The sequence below is a fragment of the Pseudochaenichthys georgianus genome, chromosome 24 (genome assembly GCF_902827115.2).
Source record: "Pseudochaenichthys georgianus chromosome 24, fPseGeo1.2, whole genome shotgun sequence".
NCBI classification, from domain to species: domain Eukaryota; kingdom Metazoa; phylum Chordata; class Actinopteri; order Perciformes; family Channichthyidae; genus Pseudochaenichthys; species Pseudochaenichthys georgianus.
In genome coordinates, this window is record NC_047526.1 from 24,758,578 (window position 1) to 24,770,621 (window position 12,044).

At 41.3% G+C, this 12,044-nt stretch overlaps 2 protein-coding genes across 3 annotated transcripts; one reads left to right on the plus strand and one right to left on the minus strand.

The window, feature by feature from the left end:
- Window positions 1-845: 845 nt before the first annotated feature.
- On the minus strand, window positions 846-4,486 carry sod2 (superoxide dismutase 2, mitochondrial). Its single transcript, XM_034076606.2, has 5 exons — window positions 4,370-4,486; window positions 3,593-3,798; window positions 3,318-3,434; window positions 2,435-2,614; window positions 846-1,507 (listed from the first exon to the last, which is right to left on the minus strand). The coding sequence occupies exons 1-5, from the start codon at window positions 4,396-4,398 to the stop codon at window positions 1,362-1,364; spliced, it is 678 nt and encodes a 225-aa protein (XP_033932497.1). The 5' UTR covers window positions 4,399-4,486; the 3' UTR covers window positions 846-1,361.
- Window positions 4,487-5,466: 980 nt separating this feature from the next.
- Window positions 5,467-11,865, plus strand: wtap (WT1 associated protein). 2 transcript variants are annotated; one of them, XM_034075826.2, is made up of 8 exons: window positions 5,472-5,674; window positions 6,232-6,269; window positions 6,387-6,442; window positions 6,540-6,598; window positions 6,725-6,852; window positions 8,068-8,246; window positions 10,410-10,564; window positions 10,683-11,865. In XM_034075826.2, exons 2-8 carry the CDS (start codon window positions 6,240-6,242, stop codon window positions 11,330-11,332), a joined length of 1,257 nt encoding a protein of 418 aa, XP_033931717.1. In that variant the 5' UTR covers window positions 5,472-5,674; window positions 6,232-6,239; the 3' UTR covers window positions 11,333-11,865. The 2 variants fall into 2 exon arrangements, 1 of the variants encoding a protein (XP_033931717.1); XR_004551189.2 differs by lacking the exon at window positions 10,683-11,865 and having other exon boundaries at window positions 5,467-5,674; window positions 8,068-8,970; window positions 10,410-10,500.
- Window positions 11,866-12,044: the final 179 nt, after the last annotated feature.

The window sequence follows — 12,044 nt, forward strand, 5'->3', positions numbered from 1 at the left end:
CTGGTAAGTCTCAATCACTGACAGGAAGAGCTTCAATTCAGACGCTTCAATCACAGGAGATCAAGCAGCTAGAAACTATTTGTAGAGTAAAAGCAACATTTTAAAACATAAAACACTATGTAAAGCTAATCCATTTGAAATGTACTGTGCGCCGTATGGATAAAGAGGCGGTGATCTTTTTAAAGTGTGTCTGAATCAATACCATGAACATATCACTTTCATAATATAAATGCACTCAATATTAAAGCAGAATGTGTGTGCATTTAACTAACGATGGATGGATGGATGGATGGATGGATGGATGGATGGTCATAGCAGCTGTAACCTTGGGAAACACTGCCCTCTTTTGGTGACATTGCATAGAAGCAAAGTACATCAGAAGTAAACGGTCTACTGTGTGACCAGAACGTTTGTTTTGATTCTGATGGTTCATGAGTTTTTAATGATACTGGTCATAAATGATATGTCATTCAAAATAATGTAAACCCTGTAACTAGAAAGGACTTTGTCAGCAGGGCTGTGGTTTCTCAGCAAGCTGCTTTTCCAGACAAAATATTTGGATTGGAATGAAGCCAACTTGGGCTATGCTTTAAGGAAAACATAAAGTAGTGGGAAAAGAATGTGTTGATAGCCATTGTGTAGCACCTGATAGTCACAGCCAGGAAGCGCTCTTTGGAGTGGACTGGTCACTAATCATCCTGTATGCCTCACCAAATGTTGCGCAAGCCCCCAAGGACTATAGTGCTGTTTTTGTTTGGTTTTCCCTAACTTAAGCTCTACAACATTTGCTTTTTAGTGGATTATCTATCACAGAACATGACAAAAGAAGAGCGCAACACCAACCATCACTTTTGTACAATTGAAATATAACTTTATTATTATAATACATCAAAATCATGGATTGCAATAACGTTGTCTGATTAAGTTTGACTTATTCTGACAGAGCTCACTGAATATGCACTCCGGTTACCTGACGCCTAGTTTACATGTATATCAGCCAATATTTCAGCATGATTAACAATAGCCAGCTTTGATGAGAAAGAAGGCTAATTTGTGCACTTATGAAAAAGGTATGGAGGTTGGGAACAGACATAAATCATTTCTTTTAATTTGCTTCAGCCTGTATGCAAGCAGGGTGGTGTGTTTTCCAAGGAGGCAACATAATCTACACCAATTTAGGACATTTATTTTAAATAAACTTTGGTGCAGCTGATCATGTGAAAGTCAAAAATATAGTTAACCTGGATACCAAGAACGCCACTTTCTCATTGGTACTCAATGCACGGTCAAACTGAACAATGGTCAACACTTCTATATGACCCAGTCAAGGATTATTATTGAGGATATTTAAAGATTACGTTCTACTTTTTGGCATTCTGGAGACGCTCGCTCACATTTTCCCAGTTAATGACATTCCAGATAGCCTTAACATAATCCGGCCGCACATTTTTGTACTGAAGGTAGTAGGCATGCTCCCAAACATCGATACCCAGCAGGGGGATGAGACCTGAGGGTCAGAGAGAGGAAACAATTACTCTGAGGGCTCTCTGTCATACGGTCTTTAGTCTTACAAGGTATATTGATACTGAAAAGAGCCATCACACTACCCTGCCATTACACATATACATTTCAACATTCAAGTATTAGCAATAATTGAACAGTGCTCTAATAAAAAGCATATGTATGAGTTGTGGCAATGTGCAACAGCAGGGCAGTGTGTATGTGCAGCGCTCTACTCTCACTCCATGCAGGCATAATGGACATGTTTTTCTCTCATCTGCTCCTAGCTACTGTCCAAAGCTTGCCAACAAAGCCGGCCCACATAGCAAAATATGGTACTATAGTGCTGTATCCAAGCCAAGGATTATGAGTTATGAAGGCAATACAATAATATTACAGAGGCTCCAAAGTCTGAGCCAAGACGGCAAACTCTTTATTGCCCCCACATTTTCTACGGCAGCGCATTATAGCCTCTTTGTCCATTTCTACCTTTCAGAATAAAAGCCCTAGACATGAACATAGCATCACTGCTTATGAGAGAGAACTTATATTCACACAGAGCATTTTGCTGAGAGGCAACTCAACTACAAAAAAGCATTCAGTACTGATTGCAATTATCGCTGCAAGGATTTAACCCGTTATTAGCAGCCATGTGTGAAGGTGGAGAGATGTGAACATGTAAAGCACTACTGTTATTTTAAAGTGTTCTAGTCTTGGTTGGACATTAAACGCATGAACACACTATAGTACAATTATTAATTTCACATCCTCCACTGTCAAAATATTGTCTGATTTATATATATATTATAAGAAAACTAAGAATCTTAGGTTTCATCATCTGTCCTCTATTATTTCCTACATTTCTTGGATGATTTAGGTATCGTTTCATAATTTGTATTTCACTACCTCTACTTCAAAGCATTGTTTAACTGACCTGTAGTTCCATGCAGGGGATCCTGGTTAGCACAGGCAGCTATACGAAGGCTTCCACTCTCCTTGTCGAGGCCCAGCCAGCCCCAGCCTGACCCCTGCACGGCCACTGTCGCCGCAGACATCCTCTCCTTCATCTTCTGGAAGGAGCCAAAGTCCCGCTTAATGGCCTCCATCAGCTCCCCTACAACAAGGGACACAGACAGGTGCTATTTCAAAGCAATGCTTAACATTGGGATCATATAAATAATTTTCAATATACTTAATTTAACATAGTATATATTTTCTATATAATCCAAATTATTTTAGCACAAATCATATAATACTTTGCCTACTAATTAATGTCCCCATTTGACCCGTCTAAGTAGCATCTTTGACCAGTAGGGGGCAGAATGCCAAAGGAAAACAAAGTGAAGTGAGCCCAGCTTCACAGGTTGATCAGTCATGTTCCTGCCAACCTGATGAATGTATGTTAAGCCAATAGTCATTTAAATGTCAACTCTGGTTAAGTCTGCAGAATTCTCAAACACATCTTGGACTGGACATCTTTCACAAGCCACATATTTACTTTATTTATAAGTTTCTGCTGCTTTATTTTGGGACGATAGTGTATTTTAAAACTTGTATGCGCTAGTTCACTATTGAGTGCTTGAATGGGTGGTTAGACTAAAAAAAGACAGTCTTTGTAAAGGATTATCCAAAAACAATGAGCGTTAAGCTGCAAAGAACTGCAGAGTTGGCTGTTCCCTTGCAGCAGGTTTAGCAATAATTGCAACCCTTTAACTTTACAGATTCATGTGTTTATTAGTGCAGATATAGGTTAACTAGTAAGCAGTGTAAGGTAAATAGGAGAGCTGTTTAAGATATTGGATGAGTTTCTGCCTTACCCTGTGGCTCTCCTCCCCCATTAGGAGAGAGGTTTGTCCAGAAGATAGAGTGGTTAATGTGGCCGCCTCCATTAAACTTCAGAGCGGGCTGGAGGGCCACCTGTGCCGTCACATCTCCTAAAATACAAGCCAAACACATGCAGAAGGTGAATATGAGTAAACGTTTTGAATATATGAATTTATTTTAGGAAACGTGCAGATGTTTCAATCACAGTACACATTTAGATTACAGTTATCCTGCTATTTAATATACAGGAGTTTGTGTTTCTTTGTACCCTTTGCTAGTGCCTCCTGATATTTCTCCTCTGTAAAATTGAGGTTGTTCACATATGTGACATGGTGCTTGCTGTGGTGCAGCTGCATGATCTCTGCGTTGATGCTGGGCTCCAGGGCTCCATAGTCGTAGGTCAGGTCAGGGAGAGTGTGCTTCTGCCTCGATGCAGCCACCAGGTTTAAAGTTTGGCTGAGGCTGGCTGCACACCTGGAACAAAGCAGAGCAAAAACGTCCCAAACCATTAGCATTGGATTTAAAATACAGCGTTAAGTGTAGTGGAGTAGGCAACATGAATAGTACTAGCCCAAGAGAGCCTGACACAGGGAGGTTCAATCGTTTGATAACACTTTTGCAACAAGGTTGAAATGACCTAAATATATGCTGTTTATTGTGGAATAACGTTACAGTAAATTCATCAGGTGTTTAAATATAAACTGAATGAGCTGGTGACACCGAGTTAGCTAAGTATGAATATGTGTGTCTGAACATAAAAGCATTCAATTAACAATTCACAACGAAGGCAATGCGAGCAGGACGACGCTATAGTTTTACACAATTCTTCTTTACACAATTCTTCTTTATCTGCGCCACAAGCTAGCCTTGCAGTGCTGCTAAACTAAGTTAGCCTCCTGGCTAGCTGAATGTTAGCTCTGAACACAACAACTGTCCCAAGTTCATGAGCATTCAATGCTAGCAGGAGTTAGCTATCCTAACAGCCCCTTGGGCTCTTTGAGCATGGCAGTATTGGCACTAAAAGGTAAGTTGATATCTGTTTTACCTGCGTATCTGTCCAACTCTGCACAGCATGTTCACAGTGGTGCTCGCAGGATAAACAGGACCAAGTAGTCTCACTGGTTACCGGTAACTGTCCTTGAAGTGTGCGATTTCAACTTGACAGCAGCCGACTGTACCATTATCGCACTGTGGGGGTGTTGACGAGAGTGTACAGGAATGAAATAACCCTCAACTGAGATAATTTCATGCCACTTTTTAGATATATTATAGGTTATTCACTGTGTGATGACATGGGTCATGAAAACGTGGTACATCTAAATATCTGGTTAACATTTTAGAAAATGTACGTTATCCCCGTTATCCCTTCCTCTTTTTATAGATTGATCAACTCCCTGGTGCACTTTTTGTTATAAAAAAGAGCCAGCTCAAGTCTATTCAATATGTTTTGAAACATTATATGCCCTAGTAATTCAATTATACATAATACAATGAATAATAAACGTGGTAATTGTACCAGTAGGCTGAACAATTTAAAACTATCAGCAAACGTGAACGTTTCTTCTACCCACTTCTACAAATGGATCGATCAATATCCAAGATCGTCTATATTGAGGAAAATGATTTACTCAGAAATAAAAAATAATCGACACTTCAGTGTATGTGATTGTAAGGTACAACCATAAAGACGAATAAAGAGAGCTTACGCTTGCAATTCATCTGGACTACGTTATCAAATATAATAATAACAGAATAAGCATACTTTTCCATCATTCTCAATTGAGTGGCATGTGCCCAGGAAGAGCAACAGGGGGAACTGAGAAAACATCCCGATATACAATATTTTATAAAATCTAACGGGGTAGAAAGTTACATAGCATGGCACTGCCAACATATGTAACTTAGCTTCCCTTTGTATATTAACTTTACAACAGAGACATTCATTTTTTGTTTTAAGTTAATAAAATAACTGCAGTAGGAAATACCATATTCCAAATCTTAAAAATAACCAACGACAAGTACATGTGAATAACTTCAAATAGCACTCAAGTAATAAATGGCCGAGGAGCATATCCCTTAATATCTATGCGTCGCAGCCACGTTTTAGATTCCTGAAACCTCTGCGGAGTGAGAGGTCTGTCTCTATCCTTCTTTCTGGCTCACTCTGCAGCAGCAGCAGCAGAGCAGAGCCATTCTGTCCGACCGTCAGTGACGAAGATGATGGTGATTACGCCGAAGCGAGTCAACTACACATAAATCCACTGCCAATTTTAACGTAGTTGCAATCTTCCGTCTTGTTGAGAATCGGTGAAACCGTGAGGATCCAGAAACATCGAGATAAACTCGTCTGGTGAGTGTTTGGATGGCTGAAGGCCCGAAATCTGCAGCCAAGAGCCCGCTAGTTTCAGGAAAAGGAGCGCAAGGGAGGGAGTCATTTCCTTCACCGCCATTTTGTGATAACAAGGAGCCGAAAACAGCCAAGAATTTCATGCTGCCAGGCTGAACATAAATCAATTATTGTAGCTTCACACTGTAGTTTCATAACCAATGTTTAATTCACTAGCGGATGCTAAATGTTATTAGCACTCTGTAGTTAACCTTGTTAGCTTATTCTATTCCTTCTCATCGCTGCCCTGCCACACCAGCTAACATTAGGCTCGACAGCCCTTACTGACTGGTAATGTTCACTTGTATATGGTCGACCATGTGGTTAGCTTGCCCTTCACACACATAACGCATCCGTTTTTAGTCGGAAACCACAACACTTGTAGCAAATAGACAACTTGTCATTCATGACATATTTTTAGTGCGTGCACAGGCTCCGAGTTGCAGCTAAAGATGATGCAGCCATCAACACTCGACACGAGCTGTATTTAATGCTGATTTTTCTTCTATTTTCATTTCTAGATTTCAAAATGACCAACGAGGAGCCTCTCCCCAAGAAGGTGAGCGTGTTTTCTAGTTTATTTACCATGTGTCACGACTTCCTCCATGTCAAAATATGGGCTTTAATAATGGATAAGCTTCTTCATCTAACCAGTTCTTGTGTTTGCTCTCTACAGGTTCGCCTCAGCGAGTCTGACATGAAGACCCTGACCAGAGAGGAGCTGTGTACCAGGTAGGTTACAGCTCTACTATAGAAAATTAGTTATGCTGTGGGGAAACTTGATCTGTTTACGAGCTGCTGATGTTTACACATGTTCTGCTCCTCTCAGGTGGAAACAACATGAAGCATATGTCCAGGTCCTGGAGGCTAAATATACAGAGCTATGTTGTAAGTGAACCAGCTGCATCCACCACAACATGTGTCCTCTGACAGCTATAACCAATATATCTGGTTGCTTGTGAAGGGATGTTTCTCCTGATGCCTTTTCTCTTCTTCCTGTCTTCGCTGTCTTAGCCAATGATGTGCCAGGGCTGAAGGAGTCTGAGGAGAAGCTGAAGCAGCAGCAGCAGGAGTCAGCACGGAGGGAGAACATCTTGGTGATGCGGCTTGCTACGAAAGAGCAGGAAATGCAAGAGTGCACAGTACGTATATATATATTCCTCCACCTTACTAAAGCTGTTGTTTTGATTATGGGGAGCTTGCTTTTTAGCAAGATAGAACACTTGATGATCTCTTTAGATTGGCGACTAGCTGTAGTCCAATAAACATAATAACTGAGCTATATTTACTTAACTTAAATAAAAGTAGGTACTCTTAGGCTGCAGCTAACTTTTAATTATTGATTGATTATTCGATCTTCTAAAATAAAGTGTTGTTAGGTTGGCTAAACCTCTGCTATTGACTAATGCTCATTACAACTCACTTAGTCTTTTACTTGCTTGTTAAGTTTAATCATTAAGCATAAAGAACACTGTATAAGATTGCAAATATCAAGACAAACAAACTCCAGTCAGCAGCACATGTATTGTTCATTTTCACTTGAAAAACTGAACCTATAATATCTCAGCTAATCTATTAATGGACATCATTTCAGCACTACACTTTAAATTGTATTCAATGATTATTAACGCTATGTAGGCTAAAGTAAAATTGTGTGGAGGAGGGCTCCCCTGTTTCTTATCTGACTGACATCTCAGTAGATCACTGGGTGGCTTTGTGGCAACACATGCCATTCTTCCAGGGCAGCTGAGGTGAACACACACACACACACACACACACACACACACACACAGAGGTTATAAAGGTTTTAGACTTGGGACCTTGATGTTGCCTGCCTTTTTAACCGTTAGTTCAAGCTTTGGAGCATATTGGTTACACCCTTGCCTCATCTAAATATATGCAAATAATTTCCATGGAAGTTTGATGTGATGTTAGCTGTGAGTTTAGCAGGTGAGATTTTGTTTGTTTTGAACTTGGTTTGTCTGCCTGGAATGAAAATGATTTGCTGTATGTGACTAGGACAGCAACTCATATCTAACAATAGCTTTTGATATAGACTTCACATGGTGTTGATGTAATATGATATGATGAGGATTTATAATCCAACCACATTTTTGTTTGCCTTAATATAAATCTAGATGCTGTTCAGAGCTGAAAGATTATACTATTTTAAAAGTAACATGCAGAGTCCCCATCTTTAATAATCTGACCCAATTCTGCTCTTGAGGCTCTATTGATTTTAGAACCAGAATATTGATTTGATTTTGGGGGAACTTGCTGATGTAGCTTTATCGACTGAATAAAAAGTACATGCTACCCTTTACTGGTCAGTAACACCTGTTTGTTTTATCCTGCAGACCCAGATCCAGTACCTCAAGCAAGTCCAGCAGCCGAGTGCGGCCCAACTGCGGTCATCCATGGTGGACCCGGCCATCAACTTGTTTTTCCTCAAAATGAAGGCTGAACTAGAACAGACTAAAGACAAACTGGAGCAGGCCCAAAATGAACTGAGTGCCTGGAAATTTACACCTGATAGGTAAAGACAATCAAAATAACCCCACCCTCCCAAAAAACAGTCAAGACTTCCTCATGCCCCCCACCCTCACTCTCGCTGCAGGCATGCAGGATCAAAGGTGGGGGGGAAGGCTGACAAATGCTGTACTCACCACGAGACTCAGACTTTACAGAAAGCCAGTCACTGCAAAACAAAACTGTTTTTGTACTCTCGCACTGTGCCAGCTACATATCACATAACCTAAAGCGAAAAGACAGTATGGTCAGGTGACACTTGTGTTTCAGCTCTCTCCCCTCACCGTCCAAGGGCCTGAAGGAGTCCGGACTGTTCCTGAAGAGGTGGTCACTCACTCCCCGACACGGATAAGCCCTCCCCGGCCCCTCAGCTCAAAGCAGACAGTTCAAATATTAAATAGGGGGGTTATGGTGGAGGTGAGTCAGGCAGGGAACATCCCTAGCCTAAAACAGCAATTGAACCTTTTAAAGACAATTCCCCTACTTGGTTTAAAAAGACATTTAACTGTGGATTACACCACACATACCCTGTAGTCTGCCTGAGAAACGTAAAGACTTGTTGGACAGTCTAGATTCACTGCAGTAACATGAGGAAAGTTTCTAGGATTAAAAGTAAGACTGTGGGGGGAAGAGCCGCTAGCAATGATGTTAAGACTGAGCGGAGCCAGATCCTGGCCCACAGAGCGCTGAGGGTCCAGTCGCCTGTGTCTCTGAACATGGGCCCACTCACGGTAGAGTGTATTTACATGTTTTATTTTGTGACTTGTTTCTTTTAACTGCCATTTCATTTGATCTTTCTCTTGTTTCTCTGAAACAAACACTTACTGCAGTGTGTGTTAACCAAGACGCATGATTGGCTTTTGATTGTTTAAACTTGTGTTCATATTTGCACTTTTATGATGCATTGAGCCTAGCTTAATTCTTCAGGTTCAAACTGAAACACACTGCTGTGGGAGTCCTGTTTTCAAGTTGTGAATGCAAATGTCTTTAACAATTCATGTTATGAGTTGATAAGAATGTATTTATTGTATTTCTGTGTATTGTGATTGACCTTACAATCTTTCCCTCAGCCAGTTACTCTAATAGCTCATTGGATTATTTTCTCACATCTGTGGCACAGATCCTTAGCCACTGTTTCAGAATGGGAGGCACCAATCTTTTGTGTTGTTTTAAAAACTAATTTATACTCTGGTCTCTCACACTGATGTGAGATTACCAGCTGGTGGTGCATAAACAGCCTTTAAAAGCACATTTATTGACATTCCTTATGGTTAAAACTATCATTTCAGAGAAAATGCAGTTAAATTGCATCTCAAGTTAAAAAACAAACAAACATGTATTTAATTAGCTTTCTGAGCTGTTACCACTCTAATGCCTGCTGTGATCGGCTACAGATGCCACGACTGTTATGTTAACATTTCCCTTTCCTCTGGCAAGATGACTTCCATAGGCATAACATACATTATAGTAGAGAGATTAGTTATGGTTTGAACTGACGTGTAAACTTGTCATTTACTGCAAATTTGGCTTCTTGATTAGGGCTTATGTAAAACACAGCCACAAACTGCTTTTACTGTGTGTTTAAATTGATGACCATGCAAAACCAGTGCCTGGTTCTGCAAAGCATCTTTCCTTTTAATGCTGCTCATAGTTAAGGGTTGATATTTAAATGCAGGGTTTCTTGTAGTGTGTCATTCAAATGTTACTGTTACATTTTTCATTCTATTTTTTCTCACACTCTGAGCTACTGTTGTAGCGAGTTGTAGACTTTGAGAGTTTGGTGGCGACAGAATTGCTGCTGTGGTTTTTAAAGTGCTCGTTTCTTTAATATGCAGCATGGTTAAAGTGTACAAATGGTTCGATAGCAATGTGGGACCAGTAAGCTGCTTTTGGGTTTACTTATATAGTAAGTGTTTAAATGTCAGTTTGAACTTTGGGGCTTTTACAAGAAAATAATTAACTTTTTGGGTAGAACACAGATTTATATCAATAATTGTATCATTGATTTTAGTACAATGAAAATCCGTTTGTGGCTAGAGTAAATTAGGAATGGCTAGGTTGCAGCTTTAATGTTAAACTCTAGCTTGTTGGAACGGATCACCTGCACCTCGTTGCCTGTTGTGTTTGTCTCCTGGTTCACTGCGTGATGTGAGACTTGTTTCCCTTACAGCCAAACGGGGAAGAAACTGATGGCCAAGTGTAGAATGCTGATTCAGGAAAACCAGGAGTTGGGTAGACAGATGTCCCAGGGACGCATCGCCCAGCTGGAGGCGGAGCTGGCGCTGCAGAAGAAGTACAGCGAGGAGCTCAAGAGCAGCCAGGACGGTGAGAACACAACCAGCATCCACATCTCACAGCCAGTTTTACTTTATCATATGTACATCTTTTCTGTCCATGTTGTTTTTTGACTTTCTTTGTCTGTTCCTCTTCATATCTCTCCTAGAGTTGAATGACTTCATCATCCAGCTGGACGAGGAGGTGGAGGGAATGCAGAGCACCATCCTCGTGCTGCAGCAGCAGTTAAAGGACTCCCGTCAGCAGCTGTCTCAGAATCAGGGGCCGTTGGACGGAGCGGGCCCCAGCAGGACTTCACCTTCTGCGTCCTGCTCGTCCGCTGAGCCCTCCGCCCAGCCCGAGCCGCCCAGCGCATCCTCTGAACCGGCAGGCAAAGACTACGGGAGGGTCTCCAACGGACCGAGCAACGGCAACTCATCCCAGAGGAGCGAGACGGCCACGCCCAGCCTGTACCGGGAGGTCAGCAGCACTGAGGAAGACTTTCCCATGTCCCCCATGGTCTCCAGCCCCGGAGAGACCGAGACCAAACTGTCCAACCACTCGGAGGAGACGTCAGGGAGTCAGACGGCAGCGGGGAGGGTCGCAGGACCCTCAGGCTTCGGGAGCCAGCTGAGCGCAGGGTACGAAAGCGTGGACTCTCCAACAGGCAGCGAGACGTCATTGACTCAGCACTCGAATGACACAGACTCCATCACCGACCCCCATGAGGACAAGGCTGCCATGGTGACCAAGGGCACCAGGACTGCGGGGTCACGGCACGCTCAGAACGGCCTAGACTCTGGCAGTGCGGTTTTGTAATGTACTTTGACATGTACTTTCTTTTTTTATACAATATACAAGGCAACAAATGCATAGTCTGTAACACGGTGCAGCTGTCCAAGACATTTTGTTTTCACCCTGCTCTCCTTGCCTCTCGTGATGCCTCTGTCACATTTGTGTTGCTAAACAGGGATTTAACAGGTATGGGTTAATGTTAGATTTGAATTGAGTGGATGTATGATTAAAACTAGTACGTTTCATTCTGCTGTTTTCTTTGAGCATGTCTATGCTGTTCTGTTTGAGCTCTTGACACTGAAATCAGGCATCTGGTGTTGTAACTCATCGTCAAAGTCAGTAAAATCACTGAATTACCGTAGCTTCACAATATTCAAGGTCATTTTTTAGATGTTGGCCTGTGTTTTTTTTTTTTTAATGCAGTTTTAATTTTTCATGACAAATTCTGTTCAAAAGACTCTGTTGAATTGTGAGTAGTTTATATGCGATGTTCATATTATTCTGACTTCAGTCCTTTTCATGTACTGACCAAATACCAATAAAGATTTGTAATACTATAGAGTGAAACCCCATTATTACTCCCCATCAATGCAATGATAGGAAAACTCATCACTTTTATAGCACATTGAAAGCATACATATTTAATAAACCCTAAAGTATAAAACAGTTTTTTGAGTAGGTTTAAGAAAATGAAAGTATTTCAATGTTAAGATAATGAACTCATGGGAATGATCAA